At 52.0% G+C, this 27972-nt stretch overlaps 1 protein-coding gene across 2 annotated transcripts in view; it reads right to left on the bottom strand.

The window, feature by feature from the left end:
* The window catches only part of APCDD1 (APC down-regulated 1), a 33398-nt gene extending 10717 nt beyond the window's left edge, over positions 1 to 22681 (bottom strand). The window contains exons 1-3 of one of the 2 annotated variants that reach the window (XM_027526398.1): positions 22355 to 22681; positions 8214 to 8397; positions 4667 to 5198 (exon numbers count right to left, since the gene is read on the bottom strand). In XM_027526398.1, the coding sequence (XP_027382199.1) occupies positions 4667 to 5198; positions 8214 to 8397; positions 22355 to 22412 (774 nt within the window). In that variant the 5' untranslated portion in view covers positions 22413 to 22681. Of the gene's footprint in view, positions 1 to 4666; positions 5199 to 8213; positions 8398 to 9175; positions 9312 to 22354 lie in introns of those variants that run through there. The other variant, XM_027526397.1, reaches the window with a different exon arrangement.
* Between the last annotated feature and the right edge of the window lie 5291 nt (positions 22682 to 27972).

Below are 27972 nucleotides of genomic sequence, written 5' to 3'. Positions count from 1 at the left end.
TTGGATTCCTCTGTGAGCTTTTGGATCCTTCTACCAGTGCACCTGTGACACTCACTCACACCCCACCAAGAGTCACGCCAACCACAGGCCTAAGGAGAGACCCTTCCTGCCACAGACCCGCCTCCCGGAGCTGGGCAGAACACCTGCTGTCCATGGCCACTGGTCCAAGGTCCCTGGGATGTCACAGATGTCACTGTAAACCTGTATTTCTCACATGCCCTGAAGAGCCTTGGAAAGACAAGCTCCCTCCAGACAAATGGCTGTTCAAGCCCAGAGGTCTGCAGAGAATGCAGGACAGAAAGCACATGGGAACCCCTGCTTCCTCCCAGGGCTCAGGCAGCCCCAAAACACGGGGCAGGGCTTCTTCCTTGCCAGGCAGCCCCGACATCACATTCCAGGACAAATACCTCAGGCACGTGGCTGGGGAGAGTGGTCTGGTTTGCAGACACCTCTCTGATTTACGATGCTGTGGCCTCACCGGCCTAGGGTTTTGGAAAAAGCCCAATTCCGTTTGCTCGCAAGCTTGATCCTGAGGCCCTGGTGTTTCCAGCGACCCCGGCAATCTTTGCTCTAATCACTTTTGATTCTGCCGAGGAAAGAAGGCGCCTGGCTAACCCTCCGCAGCACAGGAATCCAGGCAGAGGGGAACGTGCCCTGAAGCTGAACTCGACTCAGGCCGAGCCTCTTCTTTCAGGGTTACTTTAGGGGGTCCTGTTTTTCTTTTTAATGAAAAGTAGCCAACTTCATCCGGAAGAATCCTCCCAGGAGGCTCACCTGAGTCTCTTCAAACATCGCGTATTTGCTGAGGGCTCTGAACCTCACAGCAAAGTTGTATAAAGCTAAGAAAAACAAGCTGATTTAAATTTTCTATTTTTACACGGTGTCCCGTTTCCAGAGGGGCTGAAACGAGTGGTTTTAAACTCAATTTAGCATTTAAGCTAATTTTCAGCCAGGTCTCTAAGGACTGGTGATTAGAGGAGGTGAAGGGTTCAGATGGGGGGCGGCGGGGCCTGTGGTCTGTCCGGAAGCACCCCCAGCCCCTCCTTTCCCAGGCAGTGGGAGGGCGGGCCTGCGGGAGCCAGTGGGCAGGCAGTACCTAGGGCCCTGGAGAGGCCCTGGAGGCCAAGCCCATTGACCTGCTCTCCCGGCCCGCCTGGGGAGGGATAGCAACACTTCCTGACCACTCGCTAGCGGCGGGCCCAGACGCACACGCCAGGGACAACAGGAGAAGAACGGGCCTTTTCAGCTCCCCGAGCCACGGGGCCGGGCCAGCCTCCGCAGAGAACACAGCCCAGGCCCTGGACACCGGCCCGCGTCCGCCCAGCCCCACCACCACTTCATCTGTGGCCACCGCGCTCCTCCGAGCCTCGGAGTCCTGCCTTTTTGGAATTTGAGTGTGGTAACAAATTTGGATAGCGTAAGATCTCAGCACAAAGGTACAGAAACGTTCCCGGTGACAAACATCTGTCCCTGGCCGTACTGTCCCCTCCTCCTTGTTCCGACATTGCAGAAACACCAGGTCCCTGGTCAGCCTACCTTCTTCTTCTGTTGCTAGTTTTACACATGCTATCACACTCTTCACACTGTTCAATACCTTCCTTTGAAACAAAACAAACAACAAAACTCGACAGTGTGTCCTGGGTAGTTTCTATGGTCCAAGGCTTTCTCCACCCTTAGCGATTCTTTAACAAGGAGAGGGATTGTGGCCTGGGGTTTAAAGTTTACTTCTTAAGCATCTGGGGAAACATTCCCCGCAGAGAAGGGAAGAGAAAACAGGAGGAGCCACCTTACAGCCTCGTCATCGCTGGGCAGCCCTCCTTGGACACCCTCCCTGCAGGAGCCACCTGCCCCGAGGGCTCCTTGCTGCAGGCCGGGTGGGCAACCTCTCCCAATGCCTGATGGTGCTCTGCATGTCAACCCCATCAATTCTGCTTCTTTTACAGAAAAGATTTAGTTCCAGAGGTCAGAAAAACACTGTCAAGCCTGCAGCTGGTGACCCCGGGAGGCCTGGACCCTGGGACTGGCTCCATCTCCAAGGTCCAACGTTGTCAGAAATCAAAGCCTTGACTTTTTAATGAAAATCCTAAGAAGATCAGCCTCATAGCTGCCACCCATGCTGATATGTCATGACTCACTTCCGAGATGTGTGTGCTCCAGGAGCTGGGGTGTGAACCTGGCTCTCCCAAAGACGGCAGGGCTTGGTGAGGGAAGTCAGCCCAGTGGGCACAGGAATGGGGGTGCCTCTCTGGAGCCACCAGCTCAGGAGCAAGGATTTACCCTTTAACTTTGTTTTAAGAGCCGCAGAGCATTGAGAAGTGGCAGAGACAGAGGTGGGAAGAGAGAGCTGGGTGCAGGCATTCCCTGCTTTTCCAGGTGTAAGGAGAGTGCAAGAGATCAAAGAGCCCGTGTGAGCATCCTCAGGTGAGGAAGCAGGGCCTGGACCCCATGATGTGCACACACAGCCCCAGGTCAGGTCCAGGCTATCTGCGGCCTCTCCCGGGAAGGGGGCCTCCGTCTGGCCTCCCTCTCCTTCCTGGCCCCTGACCATCCTGCTCACTAGCATCCTCGCTGGACCATAAGCAGGAATAAAGGCTCTGCTCCCAGGCGATCCTCTAATAGGCTCAGCCAGGCCGGGTTGGGACTCTGGCTCCCGCGGAGTTTCCGGACGAGCTGCAGGCCATCCTCGCCAGTGACACACTCACTCACTCCCAGAGACAATGTGAATGTCAGCTTGACTGGGCTCAGAGGATGCCAAGTGCACGTCTGCAAACCCCCTTCCCACAGTGTCTCGACACCAGAAGTCTGGAGAGGAGCCACAGTGTCTGGACGTGGCAGCCACCTGCAGAGGTCCTGCGACATCCTTTCACTTGCCAGGAGCCAGGCCTGGGGCCCCTCCATCAGCTGCGGAGCAAGCAGAGCCCATGCCTGCCCTCTTTCTGTGAGGGTGCCTGGGGTCCTAGGGGCAGGTGGGCTGCCCTCTCCCCCATGACCCTGTCCCATCTTTGCTCCAGATAGCCCAGGAACTTGCAGGGCACAGCACACAGACCTGACCTGGGTCTGCTTGGAGCCCGAGGAGGGGATATCCCTGAGACACGCACCCAGAGGAAGCAGTGTCTCCAGGCTGGCCTCCTAGCAGATGTCCCACAGTCGTCACAAAGGTGACTTTCCCAACTTTCATGGCACAAGCTTGCAGTCACAGAAAGAAAACAACTGCGGTCTGGTGGGGGGCAATACCATGCGGTACCCTCACCAGCCATAAGCGCCCTCAGAGGGTAGAGAACAAACCGGATGAGAAACCAACACAACATTATAAAGCAAGAAAATGAAAGTTACTCAGTCGTGTCCGACTCTTGGAGACCCCATGGACTATATAGTCCATGGAATTCTCCAGGCCAGAATACTGGAGTGGGTAGCCATTCCTTCTCCAGGGGATCTTCCCAATCCAGGGATCGAACCCAGGTCTCCTGCATTGCAGGTGGATTCTTTACCAGCTGAGCCACCAGGGAAGCCCAATTCTCCCCCAGTTAAAAATAAATTTAAAAAGACAGAAAAATAAAAATCCAACAAATAAACCACCAAGCAAAAGTCAGACAAGCCCTGGATTGGAGAGCTGCTGTTCTAAAGAGGATTCCAGAAAAGCTGGTCTGATGCGGGGGGGTGGGGGGGGGAGGGGTTCTCTGGCCCTCCCCCCAACATCCCAGGCCCCCTGCCTGCCTCCCCAGATGCTGTGGCGGAAACCATCCTGTTACTGCAGACACAGACTCCAAGCCTGCGGGAAGGAAGTGCCTGGTGAATCCAAGTGTAATTAGGGGGTCAGAATTCAAGATTTTCATTGTCCCCATCACATCCTCCCCAGCGTCACAGTGACTTAGGTCTCAGTCCAACCGGGAGAGGGTGGAGTCTCGGGAAAGATCTGGGTTCAAGCTCTGACTCTGAAAGTCACTAACCAGTGACCCTGGGCAGGAGACCACCCCTCACACCTCAGCTGCTCGCTCTTGTGCTAAGAGGGTGGTCGTTTGAGGCCTCACAGGGTTGTTGTGGAGACAGAGCAGGAGGCTCTAAGGGTCCACAGCCCTCACCCCCACGCCCACCTCCAGGGCCAGGGGATCCCCACCTGGCTGCCCCTCTGTCTTTCCAGGTGCTAAGATCATAACCCCTCTCCATTTCCTGCAAGCTTTCCTCTTGGACTCATAGAAGAAGCTCCCAGAGGGTCAGGACAGAAAGAAAACTTAGAAATTTTCAAGGATGGCCACCAAGGCCCTTCTGAGCCACCAACCCAGGCCCATCACCCTCATCAGATGGGAAAACCAGGCCCCATCACAGAGCTGGAGGTGAGCCCCCAGGTGCCCTGACCCAGGTCCCTGTCCCCTGGCCTGTGGCCCTCCCATCCCATCACCCCCAGTGGTCCCTCTGTGACAGAGTCACCCCCGACATCTGGGGCACAGTGGGGCGTCAGGGTTCCTTGGTGTTCTTCTGGGGTGGCTGGTAGCTGGAACCCCCAGTCCCCCCATGATGCAGCCCCCCACTCCCACCCCCCCCCCCCCACATCCAGGGCCAGCGGGGTACCTTGGCCTTCTGCAGCAGCAGCTGATAACTGGCCCCGCCCAGCCCGTCGGTGTTGCGGAGAGCCCTAGCTCCGCCCCCCACATCCAGCCCGGCGCCTTACCTTGGCGTTCTGCAGCGGCGGCTGATAACTGGACGGCCGGTAGAACATCCTCTGGGCGGTGTCGGTGTGCACGTCCCCGAGGAAGAGCTCCTCCACTAGGCGGTCCAGGCTGTGCGGCAGGTGCTGCTTCTCCACGCGCACCAGCTGCAGCTCGTGCATGGCGAAGTTCACGGCCCGGGTGCACTCGCGCCCGCCCTCCTCCTGCCACAGGTCGTAGGGCACGTCCTGCACCCAGGCGCCCCCGGCAGGCACGAAGCCGGGGCACGTGTGGTTGACCAGCTGCCCCAGACGCTCGGCCACCGCTTCTGAGTGGCACACGACCTGCACGCGGTGCAGCTGGTAGTCGGCCTCGGTGCCGCCGCGGATGATCCAGGAGGCCTGGCGCAGGCGGATCTTGCCGCGGACCACCAACGTGTAGGTGGGGCTGGTGCAGCGGTTGCCGCCATAGTAGAACTGGTAGGCCTTGAACGTGTTGTTGTGGTAGAATCGGTAGGACCTGGTGATGAACTCGGGGCCCGACCGCACCTCACAGCTGCGGGAAAGCGGGGCAGACACCCAGTGAGCCCGGAGCCGCAAGAGGGGGGCATCACAGGGGCCCAACCCCTCACCTCACAGCTCCGGAAACATGGAGGGATACTGTGAGCACATTAAGCAGGGGAGGTCATCACAGGGGTCTGGCCCCACACCTCACAGCTGCGGTCAGTGGGCTGGCCAGAGAATCCGTCCACTCATCACCTTTAGCCAGATCCTAGTCTTGGTGACATTGGGACGTTCCTCTCACCAGTCTTGGCCTTTAACCTGCTTGTGTCTATTATTTATATATAAACCTAGTAGGTATGGTAAATCTGGTTTGAGCCGTGTGTAGCTAAATCAAGCTGTGAAGCTGACATCCCAAAGGCCAGTGGTTCTCAAAATTACTGTTAGCTTACAAACTGGTGGATGGGCATTAGGGCTTCCCTGATGGCTCAGTGGGAAAGAATCCACCTGCAATGCAGGAGACGCAGGAGATATGGGATTGATCCATGGGTCAGGAAGAGGAGGAGGAAACGGCAACCCACTCCAGTATTCTTGCCTGGGAAATCCCATGGACCGGGGTCTACAGTCCATGGGTCACAAAGAGTCAGACAAAACTGAGCATTACTGGAAGTGGGTGCCATTCGCTGGGGAGAGACCTTCATCTGCCAGCAGATGCCGAGTGGACATATGGCACCCAGTGGTCCTCTGAGCATCTGTCTCTGTGACAGAGGGAGAGGAAACCCATATTCCCCCCATCCCCCAGGGAGAGAGGAGTCCTTCCATGTAAGAGGCATTCATGTCTGTGCCATGGTTTAGACAAGAGCACCACTGACTTCTCACACCTCATCTCACTTGAGAATCTGCTGATCCAGTTCTGAGTTCACATCCACTTGCTTCTCCATCAGCCCCCCGACTGACTCCCCTCACCCAGCCCTCAGCCATCTCCAGCTGGAACTAGTCTCCAGCTTTTTAATTGGTCGTCCCCAAGTTGAGACAGGCTGGGACCTAGGACCCTTGGCTGCAGTGCCTGCACCTGGACACACCTCTCCTCCAGCAATGGATACACAGAAACTACGAGACTAAAAATAACTGTGTGCATGTGCAGTTGGGCAAATTATGGACAAGATACAGAAAGACCAAAAATCCCACTGCCTTCTGAAGAGCCGGGAGCAAACCAGGGGACTGTGTGTACCCCCTGCACTCAACACCACTTAAGAGGTGGGCAGACCACCTAAGCCATCCCACCTGCCGAACCCTGAACAACATACCCCCTACCCTCATCCCATGTAAGGAACAAGCTCGCCCTTCCCTTGGGGGGTTGTTGTTATCCTTGTTTAGTCGCTAAGTCATGTCTGACTCTTGTGACTCCATGGGGTGTATGTAGCCTGCCAGGCTCCTCTGTCCATGGGATGTCCCAGGCAAGAGTACTGGGATGGGTTGCCATTTCCTCCTCCAGGGGATCTTCCCAACCCAGGGATCAAACCCGAGTGTCCTGCACTGGCCGGCGGATGCTTTACCACTGAGCCACCCGGGCAAGCAAGGCAACCTATTACTTCTTTTTGCTCCCCTCTGCTGCCGCAGGGGCCCCAGTAAAGCTTGGCCTGAATTTCCTGTCCAGCCTCTGATTGATTTCTATTGATTAAGGAGGCCGAGAACCCTACTATCCCCAGTCACTCTTTCCACCATCCCCTTGAGCCAGAGCATCCTTCAGTCACATTCCATCAGGCTGTTAGCAGGGCCCTTGCTGAAATCTCTTCAATGGCATCCCAATTCTCTTTCATTAAAAGCCAAACTCACAAGAGACTTGGTCTGCAGGGGCCCTGGGAGCCGGCTTAGCCTCCTCCTTGGCCTGCTGGGGGCTGTCCCACCCCCGCCCCAGGCACAAGGGCTACCGTGGTGCTTCTTCAGTCCAGCCTCTGCTTGCCCCCCAGCAAGAGCTCTTCCCAGTCTTGCATGGCCAAGGACATCTCAGCTCAAGTGTCCTCATCTTGGTAGCCCTTCCCACCCCACCCCGTCCTAAAATAGGAGCCCTGATATTCTCCTGGAGCACCTGTTGTTTTTTTTCCCTCCTTGTAACACTTCGTGTGTTTATTTGTGAAATTCCTGAAGACGTGTCTGTTTCACTCTCTGCTACACACACAGTCTAGAACTGTGCTCAGGCGCAGTAAACATTTGTGCACTTCAGAAATATTTGTTGAACAAAATGATAAATTATTTAAAAGTACACTGCATTAAGATTGTCTGTGCCAATACTGATGAGGAGGTTATTCTGAGAAACCCCATTTTTAGGGGAAAAACAAAAACAAAAACAAAAACCCTCTGGGTCTCCCTTGTCTTATTCGCTTTTTCCTCTCTTCTCCAGATGCCTGTGAACCCTTCCTGAGGCACCTGGGCAGGGTCTGCACAGAAGGCGTCAGATCTCACTATTCCCTAGCCTAGTTAGCCATGTGAATTTGCAACAATTTAATGGGCAGGGTGAAGACTACAGGTCTGCCTCTGGGCTATTTTTAAAAGCTCTAATGGAAGATAAGCCAGAGCTCAAACCGGGATAAATCTCAGCTCCACAGCCTGGAAAAGAAGCCAAGAGCTGTGCCCTGGCTGGTCCAGGCAGTGTGGGTCCTTTTTAACGTACTCTCAGACTCTGAAGCTGGATATCAACTTACCAGAATACCGCTAGACTATTTAGACCATCAGAAGCTTGCACGTCATGTTTCAGGGTTGGTGAAACACAGACTCCTTGCTAATTTCACTTGCTAATGGTTCTTTTCATACACGAGTGGTCCTCAGGTTCAGTAAACAAGGACGCTTTCACTCCCAGGTGGCTTCACAGTGGCACCGTATCCCCACTGCCCAGGCTAAGATTTCTGCAGGACCGAGCTCTGTTTCTTCATCAACCCAGGCTTCCAAGAGTCGCTTGGCTCTGAGTGAGAACTCAGACAACCCCAGGATCACTGTGGGTTCTAGAAAGTCTCTGTGCACCTGAGAAACCCTAAGAAGTGCACTTGCCGGGCCCTTGTACCCGGCCGCTTACCCGGTGGACACCCAGTGGCCCTCGATGGCGGGTGGCATCTGCACGGTGATCCTGGCTCCATTGTGGAGGTGTTTGAGCATGTGATGACACTGGGATTCCTTGAAGGCCCGCCAGGCGCTTTTCTCCAAGGACCTGGGATGGGTTCTGCTGTCCGGATGAAGGAGAGCAGAGCCCTCTCCCAGCCCTGAAACAGAAACGTGGAAGCAGGTGTCAGTGGAGCCCTAGAGACGTGAGACTGGCGGAGGAACTTTCCCGAGGCAGGGCCGTCCCCCAGGTGGGAAACGCCGGGTCTGTGGCTATTCCTGCTCTCCTGGAATTCACATGCCTCAGTGGGAAAGGGTCTCAGGAGATCCTTGCCCAGCTGAGAATATGGGATCTGGGGAGACAATGAACGTGACTTCCATGATGTCACTTGATGAGTCCCTAGCAAAGCCAGAGCCCAAACCCAGTTTCCTGAACCAGCCAACAAGGCCACGCCTCTGGGAGCAGCTGTGCAGGGCTGCAGGGGAGAGAAGCCCGTGCCTCAGGGCCACTGAGGCTGGAGACAGGGCTGGAAGAATGGCAGGAAGGGAGGTCGGGGAGGTGGACAGGCCAGTGACACACAGACAGCAGTGGCCTCAGCAAAAGGGTGAAAGGAGATGGCAGGAGAGGCCCATGGAGCTCAGGAGACACCCTGCCATAGGGGCTCCCTTCTGCTCGTGCTACCTCATGCATCTTGGGCTCATCGGTCTCCAAGTGGATACCCTCTAAAGGTGATGCCAGGCCTCCACTCTCCCTCCAAGGGGGCAGGGGTGATTTCCCTCAGTGATCTTCCAAAGCTGCCACTCAAAGTTGGTGACAAACAAACATATGTTACAGGGTTTAAGAAGACTGAACACTTGTAAATGTTTTCCAGGGTAGAGGGGACCTAGGACAAACGTCTCTTTAGTACATGTGGACCAGGTTGGCCAAAATGTGCATACCACCGTGTGTTCAGGAAAAGGCAATGAAAACAGACGGAGCTGTCTTTCTGAAAGCCTGCTGTTCCTTCTGAGAGTCACTCCTGAAGTAACTCATGATCTGATGGGTCTTTATTGTGGACCCACTAGGTATTCAGCGCTGTGTTAGCAAAAAACAAAACAAAACCACTATTAGACAAACATACAACGATAAAAGATGGGTGTTAACAAAACTGATTGTGGTAATCGTTTCATAATAAATGTTAAATGCTATGTCACCACCAAATCTGTTCGGGCAAACCATGTGAATCACACCCAACTTAGAGTGTGTGTATGTGTGTGTGCTCAGTTATGTACAACTCTTTGTGACTCTATGGACTGTAGCCCACCAGGCTCCTCTGTCCATGGGATTCTCCAGGCAAAAATACGGGAGTGGGTTGCCATGCCCTCCTCCAGGGGATCTTCCCGACCCAGGGATCGAACCCATGTCTCTTATGTCTCCTGCATCAGCAGGGGGTTCTTTACCAGTAGTGCCACCTGGTAATGTGGTGACACTAAAACTCAGAAATCTGCATCAGGTGGTGTAGACACCAATGCTTAGGGCTGTTAAGTAAGAAGCCCCTTCCTGTGGCCTTGAACTCCATCCCAGTGAAGGCCCTTCTGCTGTAGCGATGGTCCTGGGTACTCCATTCCCGACCCTCCCCAAAGAGGAGAAGGAAACAGGCAGGACACAAGCCTACTAACCTGGCTATTTCTCTTTGCAAAGCCAGCCTGTTTTCAAAACACATACACTTTGATTAGCCCCTCTGCCAGGCCCACAGTGAGGCCCCTTCAGTAGGTAAGCTGTGGCTCTGAGAAGGAGGAAAGTCTGGAAAAGTCAGGGGCGACCTGTTAGCAATCCTACATGGACGTCCACCCGCACTGTCTTCTGGTGGGGTATCTATCCCAATTCCAGGGTTTCAGTCCCCATTTGTCTGGCACCTGTGTGGACCTCTCTCAGTTGGCTCTGAACTTGAGGCTGGAGAGGGGTGCCTCCACCAGCCCCAAGAGCCGTGATCATCCTGACAATAGGAAGCACTTCCTGAGTCTCCTGGTGGGAATGAAACAAAGAAATAATACAGTATAACTTGTCATCTGTTGAGTAGTCAACTGTGTGAGCAATTGTTATGTGGCTAAAAAAAATAGACTTTAATTCAAGTCTTCAAGTCACGAGACACTGGGAACTGGAGAAGATTCTCTTTTAAATGTGACACTCAGCATTCAGTCAAGATGCCATGCTCTCAGATCAACCAAGCCAAGCTCTGTTCTAAAACTGATTTATATAAACCCCTTTACACTCTGCAAATGTGTCCCCGTAAAGCTAAGGAAAGCTGGAAGGGAGTGGATATGGGTGAAATGCCGGAACTGGGCTACTTAGGTTTGAAACCGGATCAGCCACTTAATAGATTTCATCAAACCCAAGACTTCAGTGATTGTTAAGATGCATCGTTATTTTATTACCAGTGACAAAAAGCACTTGCATTTAAACAGTGACACAGGCCTTAGCAGCAGTGCCCAGACACCCTCAGAATACGGCCTCTGACTGCTTCATCTCTGCAGAGAGATCTGGCCTTCAGCTGCAAAGCTTCACTCGGGACAGTAATGGCTCTGCTCTACAAGGATCTCGACCACAAAGCTCAAACACAGCCTTGTCTTTTCGTGGGCATCTTCCCTTCCACATAACTGTTTCTCAGTGAGGAAACATGTAAGGGCAGCTACTTCCCACCCTCACTCTGAGATAAACACTTGACCCACTGATGTCACGGGACACCCCTGGCTCTCTTACTGGTCTGCCTGATTTCCACCCTGGTTTTGTTCTCAGCACTGAGAGTGGATTTCCCTGGTGGCTCAGATGGTAAAGCGTCTGCCTGCAATGTGGGAGACCCAGGTTCAATCCCTGGGTCAGGAAGATCCCCTGGAGAAGGAAATGGCAACCCACTCCAGTACTCATGCCTGGAAAATTCCATGGATGGAGAAGCCTGGTGGGCTACAGTCCATGGGGTCGCAAAGAGTCAGATCAACTGAGCGACTTCACTTTCACTTACTTTCACTTTTGTTCTCAGCACTGAGAGTAGAATTTACAAGTGAATTCTAACACCTGGCTCAAACTTTCACTCTATTTTCAGGACCAAGCTATTGGCAACTATGCCACAGGTGGAGAGTAATAAGAGCGCACAGAGAGGAAGTGAGGTGAGGACAGTACGGGCAGCTGGGTCCAGGCTCACGCAGGTGAAAACCCACGTCCCCAGCATGACTGCCACCCACAGGCTCACGGCGACTGGAAGATGCACACCCACTGTAAAGACCTTATTTATGAAAAGACATCAGTCCTACAACCGATGAAACACAACGGCACCATGACCACAAACCCATCACTCGGCCCCACAAGCTCCCGTGCGCTCACCTGTAAGGAGGAGGTGACAGCACTGCAGGGTCCTGGAGTCAGTCTCAGGACTCACCAAGAGCGTTTCCTTTAGCATATGGTTCACGGTTCTTATTAGATGTTAGTTGCTATTATTTTGGAGAAGGCAATGGCACCCCACTCCAGTACTCTTGCCTGGAAAATCCCATGGATGGAGGAGCCTGGTAGGCTGCAGTCCATGGGGTCGCTAGGAGTCAGACATGACTGAGCAACTTCACTTTCACTTTTCACTTTCATGCATTGGAGAAGGAAATGGCAACCCACTCCAGTGTTCTTACCTGGAGAATCCGAGGGACAGGGGAGCCTGCTGGGCTGCAGTCTCTGGGGTCGCACAGAGTCAGACACGACTGAAGCGACTTAGCAGCAGCAGCAGCAGCAATTATTTTAGGGCTTCCCCAGTGGCTCAGTGGTAAAGAATCCACCTGCAATTCACGGGCCGCAGGAAACGTGGTTTCAATCCCTGGGTCAAGAAGATCCTCTGAAGGAGGGCATGGTAACCCACTCCAGTATTCTTGCTTGGAGAATACCAAGGACGCTGCTGGGCTACAGTCCATGGAGTTGCCAAGAGTTGGACAAGGCTGAAACGACTTGGCATGCACACATGCTTTTATTTTAAATGATGGTCAGGCTCTTGGAGGCCCTGAGAAAGCCCTTCCTAACAAGATGGCTACCATAATGGAGAGAGTCCCCCTGACCCTGGTGCACTCTGAGCTCTGCATGGACAGAGTACCCAGAGGTCTGGGCTCCCAGCAGCCGACTCACTGGTGACCCAGATGGACAGGAGCATGGGAGCCCGAGGCCGGTGACAAGCGCTACTCACCGTAACAAGTGCCCACGTGCTGCCACTCTGTGCAGCGTAGGGGCTGGAAGCACAAAGAAGAATGAAGCTGAGTTTTCCCAACATGGAGACTCTCAAGGTCTCGCTGGGCTGGATGTCCGAGGACCAGTGTGGATGGTGGCCAGGTCTGGAGAGGAGGTAGGTTCGGGGTTGGGGGAAGAGGGCATGGTGCTCAGGACCTGTGTGGTTGTGCGGGAGGCGGGCGCCACCCAGGGAGGGTGCCCACAGGCAGCTTTATGACAAGGGAAGGAAGAAAGAAAATCCCCAAACTACCAATTGCACATCATTAGAGAGCAGGCAGAGTCGGACACGACTGAAGCAACTTAGCAGCAGCAGCAGCAGAGAGCAGGCAAAGGGCTTCTAGAGACCAGTCTCCATCTTGCTGCTGCTCCTGTTGGACAACAAGCCACATGGGGGCCCAGGCGAGGTGTTGCCCAGGAGGCCAGCAGCATTGAGGACTCAATAGACAACCTCTTCCTGGGATACAGGGCTACCCACCAGGTGGGGATGAATCTCTAGGGTGGGAAATGGGACTGGAATTTATTCTCTTTTTATCTTTTTCCTTCAAAGTACCCATCACCTTGATGGTTCTTAGGAAGCAAAACTGAAGAGGTCAAGTGGGAGCAGGCAGGAGAAGCTGTCTCTAAGGGTCAGCTCTGGATGAGGTTGCCAACACTCACCCAGCTTGCCTGGTGTGAGTCGTGGACACCTGCCCCATGTGAAAGTGAAAAGTGTTAGTCGGTTGTGTCCAACTCTGCGACCCCATGGACTGCAGCCCATTGGGCTCCTCTGTCGATGGGATTCTCCAGGCAAGAATACTGGAGTGTCACAATGAAGAAACAGACATAGAGAACTGACTTATGGGGAGAGGGGTGGAGAAGGTGAGATGTATGAGGAGAGTAAAATGGAAACTTACATTACCACTTGTAAAATAGATAGCCAACGGGAATTTGCTGAATGTCTCAGGAAACTCAAACAGGGGCTCTGTATCAACCTAGAGGGGCGGGATGGGGCGGGAGATGGGAGGGAGGTTCAAGAGGGACCTATGAGTGATTCATGTTGCAGTTTGACAGAAAACAACAAAATTCTGTAAAGCAATTATCCTTCAATTAAAAAAAAAAGAATACATAAATGAGTAGCCATTTCCTTCTCCAGAGGATCGTCCCAACGCAGGGATCAAACCCAGGTCTCCTGCATTGCAGGTGGATTCTTTAGCGTCTGAGCCAGGTTCCGTCTAATATTCAATCAACGGCTGGGAGTGAAAAGGCCACATGAGGCACCTAGTTCAGCTGCAGGGGAGGCCATGTGGACCGCCCCAACTCCTTACACCCCAGGACTCCCTTCCCAGGATCAGCCATCGGGTACCCTCCAAGACCAGTCTTAGACTTCTGGCCAACCCAGGGCCCCATTTTCTCGCATTGCCAGGACTGTGTCAGCTCCAAATCTGGGACTGAAACTAGCAACTCACTCATTCACACCATCAGAAAGGCTCTGGAGGGCCAGGCATTCACTCTGTAGGCACATCCTACAGTTGGGGGAGAAACCAGACCCCAGGGCTTATGGAGGGGCTCGTGAGGGGGAGTAGGCTCTGAGTTCAGCCTTGGTGGGGGTTCCTGGAGGGGCCGCTGTGTCCTGAAGACAGTTTTCAGCCCACGCCCAACACAAGGAGGAAGGATGGAGAGGCCTCATGGAGGAGAGACCCCGGTGTGGCCAAGGACAGAGCCCCGTGTACGTCATCTTGAGCATGGAGTGGGCTGGACCAGGGAAGAGGAACCCAAAGCTTTTAGGCAAACTAACACAGGATAAGGATTCCATTTGGGAAAGACTGCTTTTCCCTTTTTTGGAGGGATGAGCAGCAGGAGGATCAATTATGAAGCTTCTGCCATGGCTCAGTGTATCAATTTTGCCTGAATATGTGAGAAAGATGAGCGAAGGGACTTGCTTTCAACAAGCAGTAAATCTTCTCTGTGGTTCTAGAGAGGCATGGACCATCTCTGGCATGTGGTAGGGAGAGGTCTCACCAAGAAGGTATTTAAAAAGGAAAGGAAGGAGGGAAAGACAGAGAGAGGAAACCAGGAGTATTACTAATCAGCACTAAGTCTGGAAACAAACTCTTGCAAAATACTTAAGGGTCCACTTTCACCTGTCTCCAACAGCTTAAATCGACATCCAACTCCAAGGCGGCGACTGTGATAACAGTTACTACCTGAGTGTACTTATTACTTATAATAGTAAATGTCTTATCACGCATAATAACTTTAAAACCCTGCATTTGATTAGATTATCGGTATAATCAGAAGTGCATTGGCTAATCACCATATCTGCTGTGTTGTGTGTTGTCCTGTGCTGAGTCGCTTCAGCCGTGTCCAACTATTTGGGACCTTATGGACTGTAGCTCGCCAGGCTCCTCTGTCCATGGGACTTCCCAGACAAGAATGCTGGGAGTGGGTTGCCATTCCCTCCTCCAGGGGATCTTCCCAACCCAATTTGAACCTGAGTCTCTTAAGTCTCCTGTACTGGCAGGTGGGTTCTTTACCACTAGCACCACCTGGGAAGCCCCGTCGCCATATTTGGTTGCTGACAATTCTGCCATTGGACATTGAGTGCAGTTGACATGACGGTCTTTCAGGTTCTTAAGGCGGTGCACGGTGAGGTCACTGTTAGGAACAGCAGTGCCTGTGGGTGGTGCTCTGGATGCAGTAGTCATCGGTGAGCAGGTGACAGTCCTATTTAGGCCATGAGAGGGTCCCCCTCTCTGTGTTTCTCATATGAGTCAGGAAATACACATGTATGATGCACACACAAATAACATCAAGGTTTTGGTGAACTAAGGAGTCTAGATGTATTGGTCAGTTGAGAAGACTAGCACATCGGGTCTCATTCGTTAAGTTTTGTTGCAAATAACTACAAGGAAAAGAGCATCTCAAAGGTTAACCAGCACCAGCACAGGTAGAAAGGGGCTGTTTCTAGGCTTCAAGGTGACTCTGGCCGGTCATCGAACAGGTGCCTTTGTGCCCCAGTACAAAGTAAAAATTAGAGGAATGGGAATGGTAACTACCATCTGCAAAATACTTGAAGATTCACTGGACTCACATATTATCTCGTTTCTCAAATATCAGGCACATGAACAGAAAGGAGCAGAGGAAAACCAGTCTTCAAGGTCAAGGGCGTTAGGAAGAGCCAGGCCCTGATACAGCCACACCCAGCCGGCCCAATCAGTGGTGCTCTGATGAAGCGGCCATCAGTGTGACTTCACTACAGAACAGTCTCTGACATCTGAGGTCTCAGGCCTGGGCCCAGATCAAATGGTTATGACAACGGGGCAGCTTCTTTCAAGTACAGGACCCTGGAAGGAGACTGTTCTCTTGCTGAAAACAAACTAATTCCTCAAGGCTCGGGGGACAACTTCATAGATGACCTCTTGCAGAGAACTACATGAGTTCCTGGGGCTCTGGAGGGTGTGTTCACATGCCTGGATATGTGCGTGCATGTGTGTTCCTACATGTGTATGTGCAAGATCAACTCATTCCCACGGGCAAAATCACTCACAACAGAAGTCCTAAATGACTCCAGAATGACCTTTACTTCTACCATGATTGACAGTCTACTGTTCAGACAGTGAAAACTCCCAGAGATAGCAAATAAAAGACCAGATTTCCCCAAACGAGAGGAGACACAGGTTTAACCATTTACCCAGGGATTTGTGACCTAAGTTCAAGGCCCATGGGGCCAGGTGACTGTTTACAGCCTCCAGGTTGCCAGGCTCTGCTCACAGTAAGCACCCCTGAACACTGGCTTCAACAAGGACAAATGCAGTATTTCTCCATCACCCACGCTGATCCCTGAACCCATGCCGTTCTTGAAGAGTGAGCCAGGCCACGGACAGGATCAGACAGAAGGTGAAGGGCGGGTGTAGGGGGCAGACAGAGTAGTGACTCAGAGCCAACCTTCACCCCTCAGCAGGTGGCTGCAGGCCTACCGGGTGCAAGGTTGTATTATATGAGGCCGGACCCATCACTGACACGGGAAAGGAAACTTGGGAGAGAGATATGGTGTGTGGCCACATCCCCAAGTTCTCAGTAACATTTAAAAAATCTGAGTCCCCTCGATATACCCTGCAGTTTCTGACCTGGCCATCTAGACTGAGGACCCAACACTCCAAACCACCATCCACACAATAAAGTAAGAAATCAGTTGGGAAGGAAACACTTCCAGGCACACTTGGACACTTGGGACTGAACTCACCTCTGAGCTGGGTAGTCACTGAAAAGGTGCTTTAATGCTTAAAAAAATTATATCAGAACAGCCAAGTAAGTGTAACATCAAGACATACACAATGGTGGTTTCGGAGGGCGGCAGGTTTCTGAAAGACCCGTCCCCGCTCACCAGGCACCTGGTATCCTGGATGCAACGTGACCTGCATCCCTCTTGCACAAGAGCGAGGATGCCTCTCTGGGTGGAGCGTTGTGATGCAAACAAATCCATGGAGAGACGACGGGACAACAGGGGACATGCAAGTGATCACTCCACCAAGACATCGCCCAGCCCACGAAGGGGGCCCTCGAGATGGCGAGTGGGCCGTGAGGTCGGCAGTCTGTTCCACCGCCCACACGGCTGCCATGTCTTGGAACAAAAGCTGGAGTTCACTCCAGACGGGCACCTACACTCACCATGCTTTTGTTTTTATTTCCATGTCTCCGGAGATCAAAGCTGAGAGAGTTGCTTTTGCCAGTCTTTAAACTTTCTTATCTGAAAGCATTTTCCCTTTATGAGAAACACAATAAAGTCAAGATTTCAAATTCCTGCTTTCATTTAACTTCAGATGAAAACGAGGTAATTCTCTAAGTCGTTTTCTTCTAAGGCCTCGGTGTCCGGGCCAGACGCTGGGGTTGAACCACAGATGGCTGTTCTGCCCGCTGGGCCTGGAGCTGACGGCTGCCACCACAGACTGCTCGCCACAGCCATGTGTGTGTGTGAGGTGTGTGTGACTATGTATATGGTGTGTGTCTGTGTGTATGTTGTGTGCATGAGGTGTGTTGTGTATACATGTGTGGTGTGTGTGTGCGTGGTGTGTGTGTGTGGTGTTTGGGCACTGTGTGTGTGTGCACCTGGGGTCTTCACAGTATGTATGCACGTGGTGTATACATGGTATGTATGTGGTACCTGTGTGTATGGTGTGTATGTGGTATGTATGTGTTTGTGTATAGTGTGTGTATACGTGCATGGTGTACATGTGGTGTATGTATGGTATGTGTTTGAATGTGTCTATGGCACGTGTGTGGATGTGTATGGTATGTGTGTATGGTGTGTGTGTACATGGTGTATGTATGGTGTGTGTGTGGTGTATGCTGTGTGTATGCATGTTATGTATACGTGCATGGTGTGTTCATGGTGTGTGTGTCTATGCATGGTGTATGACGGTGTATGTGGTGTGTGTATATATGTTATAGTATGTGTATATGTGATGTGTGTGTGTGTATGGTGTGTGTGTATGTGGTGTGTGTATATGTGGTGTATGTATGGTGTGTGTACGTACATGTGTACGGTGTGTGTTACGGTGTGAGTGTATATGTTATGGTGTGTGTGTGTGTGTGTGTGTGTGTGTATGGTGTGTCTATGTGCACGGTGTGTGAGTGTGTGGAGTGTAGGACTCCCAGAAGGGAGAAACACTGCAGTCAGGGCAGCACGCCAACCTCCTGGCTCTGGGCTCTCCATAAGCTCTCCCCTTCCCCAGGTGTTCTCAGGAATCTTCAGGAAGGGACTGCCCCTCCTCCCAGCCTTGTCCCCAGCCAGCAGGGACACAGGCACCAGGAGGCCCTGGTAGACAGATCTGGTGACTGAATGGCTGAAAGGAGGCTAGAAAACCCTTCGAGAACAGGAGACCCTCAGTCACTGCAGGGTGACTTCACATCCTTTCTCTGACCTAGGTTCCTCCGATTACACGACTTTCCAAAATAATTTTATTCCCAAAGTGAGAAGAACTAAACGGCCTGTGCACACAATGTCAGGACACAGTAGGCACTCCTCCTGGGATGGTGACAGACTCTCCTGAGCTTTTCCCCAGGATCACTTCCACCCCACGCAGGGGCTCCTAAAGACACTCACGCCACGTAAGCTTCCAGCAGATGCTCACAATCACCAACATACCTTTTCACATTTCTAGTCCCAAATGTTCTATCAGGCTGTCATCAGTCTGTCCCTTAACGATGTGCATTTGCACAGCCCTGTCTCCCACTGATGTTGAGCTCTTTACTCACTTAGGGAGAAAAAGAAGGAACACAGCTACAACGAGTCAGCTCAGCCACGTGCTTAAGGCCGGTCGGTTTCTTCCACAAAAGAATATTTACCATCTGCCTACGACCCTTGCTCCCTGCTATGAGCAGCTGAGTCCTATTTCTTTTCAAGATTATATTTTATGACTAGGGGGGAAAAGGTATAGGAAAGGCAATGTATTTTTGGTCACAAGAACTGCCTTCAGTAAAAATCATATTTCAAAGATTCTATTTTACCCTATTGCAATGTTTCCTTGCATTCTGTTGGTTAAACAATCTTTTGGTAATCCACACAGTTTTGGTTGTTTTTTTTTTTTTTTTTTTTTCAACTTTAAGAGACTACACTTGAGTGAAAGAGAATAGCTCAAAAGTGTCTTCCCATTTCAGAAAAGTCAATGAATGCTACAAAGTAAACGGTGTTGAGGAGAAGACCATCTCCCCAACATGGGCTCCAAAACTTCATCCCACACGTTTTGTTTCCATCAGCAGAGAGAATCAGCACTCAGGCACACGACAGCACCACTTACTCTGAAACGCCTCGTATTAATCTGTGTTCTGGAGCGGGATGACTTTTGTGACTTTTCATCAAAGCAAAGAAAACAGCAACAAGGGACACCCCTCAGCTGCAGACCCTCACGACATTCAATCAGCTTTATTTGGACTAAGAAATGCAATTGTTCTCAGGAGGTGAAGGAGGGGAGAGTAAAACTGACACGCATGCTTTCACATCGTCACATTTTGAACTTGGGTCTCTCACCACATTTACAGTTTAAAAAAAAAAGCTAAAATAAACAAAAGGCTCCTGTCTTGCCAGATCCTAATTTACTCACCAATAGGATCTAGGGGTGATTTATGACTTGCCTGAGTTGAAATAAAAGTAACCCCCAAACTGAACAAAGATCAGATGCCAAACACAATAGTTTCTCCAGCGTCTTCACCTGGAATCTTCCTGAAGGTCTTGTGCACTCTGTAATCTTATTAATGAGACTTGGTGGAACAAATAATCTACAAATGATGTCAGGAACTAAATTAATTAAAGTTGGCCCCAAGTACATGCATCACCATAGAAAATATGTTTTAATTTACTAATTGCTACCATATTAATAAATAAACAAATGGCATCCTAAGGTTGTTTGCTATTCAGTCACTCAGTCATGTCCGGCTCTTTGTGACCCCATAGACTGCAGCACACCAGACTTCCCTGTCTTCCACTGTCTCCCAGAGTTTGCTCAAACTCGTATCCATTGAGTCAGTGATGCTATCTAACCTTCTCATCCTCTGCCACCCCCTTCTTCTCTTGCCTTCAATATTTCCCAGCATCAGGATCTTTTCCAATACCAGTAGACATATCATTAAGCCATTCTAAAAGAGTGCAGGCAATTTTCTTCAGACTGATGACTTCTCTTAAGATAAACGATCAAGCTCCATCTGTTACTACAGAATCTTTAAATACTTGCAAGACCCCTAACTACAGAGTAAGACACACTCTGAAGCCACTCCCTTGGGTTAGATGGACTAATGCTCATATTTTGTTAAAAGTACTTCAAGTAAGTAAAAACAGGTCAGAAAAGGGGGAAAGGAAGAATACTCAATTCTTTCCTGGTGCTCTACACTACCCTAAGGCATCGTAACAAGCAAGCCTCTCTCAGGTCACAGAGATTTATACCCAGAAGTACTACTCCCTCACTTTCTCTTCTGTGCTGGAGCCCCCACGAGCGCAGCTGGTCTGTGGGCAACATCAGTGTGCATAATTTTGCCACAGGAGGTTCACTTTGAAATGGGATGACTTTTTGTAGGATTATCCTCGTCATCCCCTTAAACTTGGCAAACCTTGTTTTTTTATCTTACATCCTTTCATCATATGTATGCCTGCACACACATGCACATGTGCACACGTGCACAGGGGCTGGCCCCACTGGCTTATGCCCCTTTCCTGACTCCCTCCCGGCACACTGTGGGTCTGGGTAAACCCCGACCCCACGGAGTTCAGGCTGACTTCAGCTGGAGTCCAGAGATCTGGGGCTAGATTCAAGCCACAATGAGGCTGCACTTGGGCTCCCCTTACCCCTTGGTACTATCGCAGCTTGCACTGTGGTGCAGGAAGTGTGGTTTCAACTTCCACCGCTCGAAACAAGGAGGAAAAATTCAGGATGGGTTGGCCTAGGCTGCGTCTCTGAGGATGGCTTTTGTAGTCCAAAAGGCAAATGGCCTTGTGCAAAAAAAAAAAAAAATTCTGTTCATGCCAATTTCAAATACTTTTTTCACTTTAAAGGCATTCACCCATGTGCCCATTTTCTTTCAACTACGATGAGAGGTTTTTTAGGGGACACTCTCCCCTTCATCCTCTCTCTCTGCCTCTCGTTTCTGGTGTGGGTGGCAGCTGCCGTTTGATCTGCCCGTGGGCTCTGATTTGTTTCATGTTTCAGCCAAAGATGAAGACTGCTCTGTAATTCCAAGCAGATGGGCCGAGGAGCGCAACCCTGTAATTACACCTTCTCTCTTTTTCTGGCCCTCGAACTGCGAGTCTTCCAACCTGACTTTGAAAGTCTGGGATCGCTGGGGTTCTGGGTACACCTTGGCCGTCCAGCAGGTCTGGCCCAGCCCAACGGGTTCACAGGGCCCTTGGAACTGTACTGCCCACGCCACCCGCCTGAGCAGGACGACAGAGAAAACAGTCGCTCAGGGCTCCCAGGGTGCTGCCCCTCCCTCTCCTAGATAGTCTGAAGGGTCACTGCCTGACCACCTTCTGAAGCTGGATCAGAAACCTAGAGGCTGCGAGGGTGCTGACCTGCTGATTTGACGTGCAGAGGTCATGGTGGGTGTGGAGACAGGAGAGCTCTGCTCTTGGTGGACACTCTACTAAAGGGCCAGGCATTCACCTGTAGGGAAAGCTGACCCAGGACATCTGGATCAGCACATGTGCTTGCCACCACCCAGCGCCACAAGTCCACCTTCCCATCCCGGAGCAATGCTGTCTTACTTTCTTTAGTGCAATTTCTGGAGTACTTGTAAAGCCTGCTGCTCTCTAGCTGGGGGTTTACTGGGACCGCTGAGAACATGTGACACACCAAGCAGAAACAAAACCCACGAGAGCAGGAGAGAAGCAAGCTCAGGTCCTGGAGAACTGAGGGGACTAGTTTTAATTATTGCCCCTCTGCTGCTGCGAGGACCCCACTCCCTGAAAGTGCCTCCAGAGAACCTACCGGTCCACCTGGGACAGACCCCTGCCCAGCCCCTTGAGACACTCGTTCTCCGAGGGAAGCGCAAGAACACCCGCGCTGCTTTCGCCCTGAAATGATCACAGTCCTCTGCACGGTTCCCCCCAAAGCCTGGAGCTCAGCGCGAGCCCCCTGCGCTCTGACACTCTGTGAAGGGCGCACAGCCTGCGGGTCCTTGACGGCCTGTAGTCCGAAGCCCCGCGAAGTGGACACAAGTGTCGTGGGACCTGGACGGAAAGTCTGAGCGCGCGCCCTTCCAGAGAGAGCACGGCCGACGCCGGGGAACGCGAGCCTCTTTCAGGGCGCCCAGGATGGGGCTGTGCCTTGCCGCGGGGTCACCTCGGTTCTAGGGAGTCCCCGCGGGGACACCCTCGGCTGCCGTTCCCCCCCCCCCACCCCCACCCCCGGACTCACCGTGAAGCAGGAGGGCCGGGAACAGGGATGTGAGCAGGAGGCGGCGCACACAGGACATCTCCGGGCCTCCTCCGGGACTGCCCGCGCGCGCCGCACCGCCCGCCGTCCGGGGACCCAGTTCCCCGGGACCCGCCCGCAGTCCGGGCGGCGCGGCCCGGCGGCGCGGGGACAGGGCCAGGCACGCTTCAGGCGGCCGCCGCGCGCCCCATGCCCGGCCTGGCCCCTCCGCTCCCGGCCTCCCGCCCCGCGCCTGGCCCTGAGCGCCCGGCCGCCCCGCGCCCGCCCGGCCGCCGCCGCCGCTCCAAGCTGCACTGGCCGCTGCTGCTGTGTCTCTTCATATTTCCAGGGCGCCGCCGCGGGAAGAGGCAAGGCGGGGCCTGGAGGGGGCGGGGCGGGAACGGGGCGGAGCCGGGGCGGGCCTGAAAAGGGCCAGGGGCGGGGCGGAGCGGGAGCGGGGGCGATTGGAAGGGGCTGGATGGGCGGGGCCTGGAGGGCGGGGCGAGAACGGGGCGGGGCCTGGACGGGGCGGGGTGATTGCCGGGGTGGGGGGCTGAGTGGGGCGGGGCAATGGGGCGGGGCGATAGGGTAGGGCCTAGGAGGGCCGGGGAACCTCCCGACCCGTTGGGGGAATAGAAGGGCGCTGGGGTCCGCCGGCCTTGCTCCGCCCCATAGCCGCCCCTTCGCTCCCTTCCTCTCCCCTGTCCCTCCGGCTCTCCCCCCATCGTCTCCCTCCTCTTATCCCGCGGCCCTGCCGCGCCCCTCCTCTCAAACCTCATCCCCTCTCCTCCCCCAGGCCCGCCCCACTTCCCTCCTCCTCGACTCCCACTCTAGGACAGGTTCTCCTGCGAGAGTTTCACAGGTCTAGGCCCAGGACCCCCTCCCGAAAGGAGGAACACATGTTCCTCCCCGTCCCTGCCCTCCCCACTCCGGGCAGCTCTGGACCGGTGTCTTCCCTCCTCTCACCGGGGAGGATTCCCCACTTGTGCAAGTGTGGGGACAAAGAGTGGGGCGCTGCAAGGCCGGGGTCTCCAGTGGGTTCGAAGAGAGGTCCGCGTTCCAAGCTTGGGGTGTTCGTGCGACTGAGGGAGAGGAGAGGAGAGGTGGCAGGGGGGAGAAAAGGCTCCTCCCACCCCGGAGAGGATGCTGAGAGCCTCCCCCCCGGGGGGTTCACGAGCAGGCGCGGGGAGGGATGCAGACCCCTCTTCCAGTCTCCTTCCAGGAGACGAGGACTTGTGGGGACAGGCGGAAATTTTCAGGGGCACACTCTCTGTCGGTCTCCCCCTATCTCCCCTGCCTCCCGGCCCAAAGCTTGGTTCTGTTTAAGGTCTGTGGGTCTTGGGAGTTTGTTCAGTTTTTCCTGGGCTTTGAAGATACAAAGGCAGGGACAGCCAGGAGCTGCTTTTGGTCAAGGTGGCTGCCTTGCTTGCCGACTTGGGGGCTCACTCTGGTGGGCCTGGAGTTCTCTCTTCTGAGCTCCTCCAAGGCTTCCGGGCGCTCAGGAGGAGGTTTGTCAGTAAAGGAGGCTGAATCTCACCTCACACTGACTGAGGAAAAGCAGGGACCACATGGAATCGGGAGGACATTCTGGTCTCTGCTGGTGTTTTTCATAAATAAAACACTTAGAAGGAGTGACTTCCATGAGTTTTCTGCCCCTTTGAACAAAGTAGCATCAATAATTCAACTCTTTGTGTTATAGACTCTCAGCACTAGTTGAACTTCAGCATCTTCGTAAAACTTGGTAAAACAGATGAGGGCACGTGTGACAATTTCCTTTTTTTTTTTTTCCTGAGAAAGCCACAGGTCTTTTGATGTGATGGTGCTGATACTGTTTGATGTACTTTAATTTTTATCACCATCACTATTACCTTTCATCTTTAGTTTGAGGAATCATATCATGTACCACCTGCCTACCTCATGAGGATGTGGTGAGGGTTATGTGCCTATGTTTGCAAATCTGGAGGATGAAAGACACTCATGTGTGAAAGAAGGGACAGTTGTGTCATAAAACCCTGGAGCAGGAACATAGCTGAGTTGAGCTTGCGTTGCAGCATCTCTCCCTGGACCAACTCTTCTCCATCCCTTGCTTGTGTCTGTTCCTAGGTTTGGGCAGTCAGTTATGACCTGTGGGATTTGAATGTCGCCCATGTGTCAGTCGGGTTTAAAGCAGGAACTTGATTTCCTCGTGAATGTTGGCCAGTTGGGAATGATATAAACAGCATATTTGACTGCTTAAACAGGACTTAGCCTTGTCACCAACAACACACACTGGGAGGTGTCTAGCTTCTCTATGCCTTTCGTCATTGGATGCCTTTTAGTCTATCAGGAAATATTTGAAGCAAGCAATGACACGAGAGAGTGTTAGGATGGTGTGTTTATGTACAAGCAACTGGTCATTGAAATGTGAAGGTCATTCATCGCATGTTAGCAGAACAATTAGGTGATAATTTTCATAAATGATTATTTGATCCTGTCATTTAAAAGGAGAAGAAAACCAACAGGTCAGCCATGATTTGGTGTCATTATAACCATCAAATTGATACCATTTTTGTCTTTCCAACTGGCCTTACTGGTGTGGTAGAAACAGAGCCAGAATGATGTCACCAGTTTCAAATCTGTTTTGCCAGTTTATTTTCCACATGTGATGTCATCGCTTAAAATGCTTGACCCTCAACATCCAGCCAGAGTTGCTGCTCCCTGAAATTCCCTCACCGCCTTGTGCTGGTCTAGAAAGATAGAGTGTTCTCAGTATAGGGCTCATTTTCTATATTATTTTTTGCAGTTGATATTAGTGTACTCACTTCTGGAAGAGAACAGTGATAAACAAACAAATGATTTAAGTTTGTCTTAGAGTGATTACATGTGGATAGATGATTAGAGTCACAGAATTGGAAGGGAGGCATTTCCAGACTATGGGCTGTACCTCAGAAGCTGGCCCCCTGAAACCAGCACAAGGAACTTCCCTGGGGCATCTGTAAGGACCAAGTCTTGAGCAGGTCCTGTGGTGTTGGGAGAGTTCCAGGCAGGCACAGCTGGACAAGATGCCCTTAGCAGCATCAATAAGCAAGCATGTTAGACTATTTGGAGCTACTCATAAATAACTTTTGTCATGTTGATGGGGAAGAAGAAACACAGAGTGGCTGCTCCATTTCAGAGGCGCACTTGGAACCCATGACTGTTCAGTCACCCACTCACAAGGCCGCTCACATGTTTACCAAGAAGTCTTTTCCCATGAACACTGAAGATCCTCGGAGCCTCGGTAGATGGCTCAGTCTTTGAAAACCAGTCCTTTGCTCTCCCCCAGTAATCCTGGATCGTGAGCAGGTTTTCAGGGATGGACTGTGCTGGGCACAGAGCTTGGATGGTCACCTTAGCTGGATTTTCTCAGAAGGTGTCTTATATCTTAGGGACCACAGAGCAGCTCAGTGTCACTTGTGTTATCTTGGGAAACACAAGGACCAAAATCCTTTAAAGCTTTGGCCACAATTTGATTTCCTAATGTCTGTGAAATTGATCTAAAGGCATGCGGTCCTGCAAATCATTTGGAATTTCGGAGATCCCAGGCCTTTCAGTTCTTGAAGAAAAATGACAGTTTTAAGAAGGATCATAGGGGGACTTCCCCAGTGTTCCATTGGCGCTAAGATCCTACAGGCCAGAGGGCAGCTAAGCCTGTGCATCACAACTAGAGAGCCTGAACTACAATGACGATCCCACGTTTCCCAACTGAGATCTGATGCAGCCAAATAAATAAATTTTTTTTTTTAAAAAAAGAAGAGTCAGAGGAATTAAAGCATCAATTTCAGAACCTGTCTGATCGTGAATGTGGTCGAAAGCATCATCCCACATCCTCAGAGGATGGGCAAGGTCTCCAGGAATAGACTTCTCTCATAATTTGCTATTAGATGTCAATGCCAAGCCCATGACACCACAGTGATTCCTCGGTATGTAAGAGCCCAGAGGACAGAAACGGAGCCAGGTTACCTCCCTACCCCTTTGATCACCTGAGCCAGTGTTTCCAGTATTTCACCCACAGCAGAGCTTTACTGGTAAAGACAATAAACTTGAAAAATCCTACACATCTTCCTCAGAGGCAGAGCTAATAAAATTATTCCGAAGAGTCCTTAGAAAGGGATGGCCTTCTGGGTTATGTCTTTAAGACATGTTAATTAGAGTAAACTCTATTTTGAAAATAACATGCCGTTTAGATGCATCTCTGAACAGCCGTCTTCTGAGCTTAAGAAATTAAAGTTTACTTTCCATTTTACATTCATAGTTATCAGAGAAAACATTCAAATGTTTGTGAGCTTAGCAACCGTTCCTTCATCCACCCACCCATCCATCCGTTAGCATGTGTTAATCAATTGCCAAGTGGTGATGCTACCCGTAAAGAACCCGCCTGCCAATGCAGGAGATATAAGAGGATACAGGTTCGATCCCTAAGTCAGGAAGATCCCCTGGAGGAGGAAATGGCAACCAGCTCCAGTGTTCTCGCCTGGAGAATCCCACGAACAGAGGAGCCTGGTGGGCTAGAGTCCATAGAGCCGCAAAGAGTCCAAACTGACTGAAGCGACTTGGCATGCGTGCATCTGAAAACAGGGGCAGACGTGGATAAGGCTGATTCAGTCTAACAGTCTCTTCACCCTGTGTCACAAATTTGTTTGGGGAGCTGCTGACAAACTGAAGCCCTACCCACTGAAAGAAAATAGAGATCCTCCGGGGGCAGGAGGCAATACAGGACTTTAGTAGCATTTCTGTCTGTACTTTCACATCCTCTTATAACATGCTTTCCTGTAGGGCTGGCTGGCTGCGAATTGCTTTATCTGCTCCACTCGATCATCTGGCTCTTTCAGGAAAGGAAGAAAATTGGGTATTATGTTACATCTCCTCCCCTGGCTCCTTCGAAAGACTTTCCATAATGGGCGTTTGTTGTGCTGGTTGATGAGGCTGGATAAGATCAGAGCATCAAGAAAGAGTCTTTATGAGGCCGACACGACCCTTGGCCACGGCAGGACACGGCGACAGAAGCAGGAGGAGAACACAGAAGCTCTGGCATTCAACCTCAGCATGCCCTAGGTTGTTCGTGCTCTCGTAGCAACACTCAGACACGCTCGACAAATGAGAGGCAGGATGGCGCTCTGCTTAGGGGGCCAGAGTCTCCAGGCTCAGATCCCTCGTCGCTGGGGCCTCAGGCAAGCTGTTTAACACAGCTGTGAGATGGGAGGAATAAGGTTATGGGCCTGCACGTGGTCCAGCACTCTGTAAGCATGCCCTAAAAATAACCCGCTGACACTGAGCCCTGCCGCTGGACCACCTGGCGCAACTGCACCGCACCCCCCCCATCCCAGATTGCTTTTGGTGGGGGAGGGTGTGAAAAAAACGCAGCCCCTGCAATAATCTGTGGCCCTCCAAAGGGTGAAATGTGTACCCACGTTACCCACATCTTAATGGGGGACAAATTAAGAAGAAATATCTAAAGCAGTTCCCTGCTGCTGCTGCTAAGTCGCTTCAGTCGTGTCCAACTCTGTGTGACTCCATAGATGGCAGCCCACCAGGCTCCCCCGTCCCTGGGATTCTCCAGGCAAGAACACTGGAGTGGGTTTCCATTTCCTTCTCCAATGCAT

The sequence above is a fragment of the Bos indicus x Bos taurus genome, chromosome 24, assembly GCF_003369695.1.
Source record: "Bos indicus x Bos taurus breed Angus x Brahman F1 hybrid chromosome 24, Bos_hybrid_MaternalHap_v2.0, whole genome shotgun sequence".
Lineage (NCBI taxonomy): Eukaryota > Metazoa > Chordata > Mammalia > Artiodactyla > Bovidae > Bos > Bos indicus x Bos taurus.
Note: the sequence above shows the minus strand (reverse complement) of the source record. Positions and strands in the feature narration are given on the sequence as shown.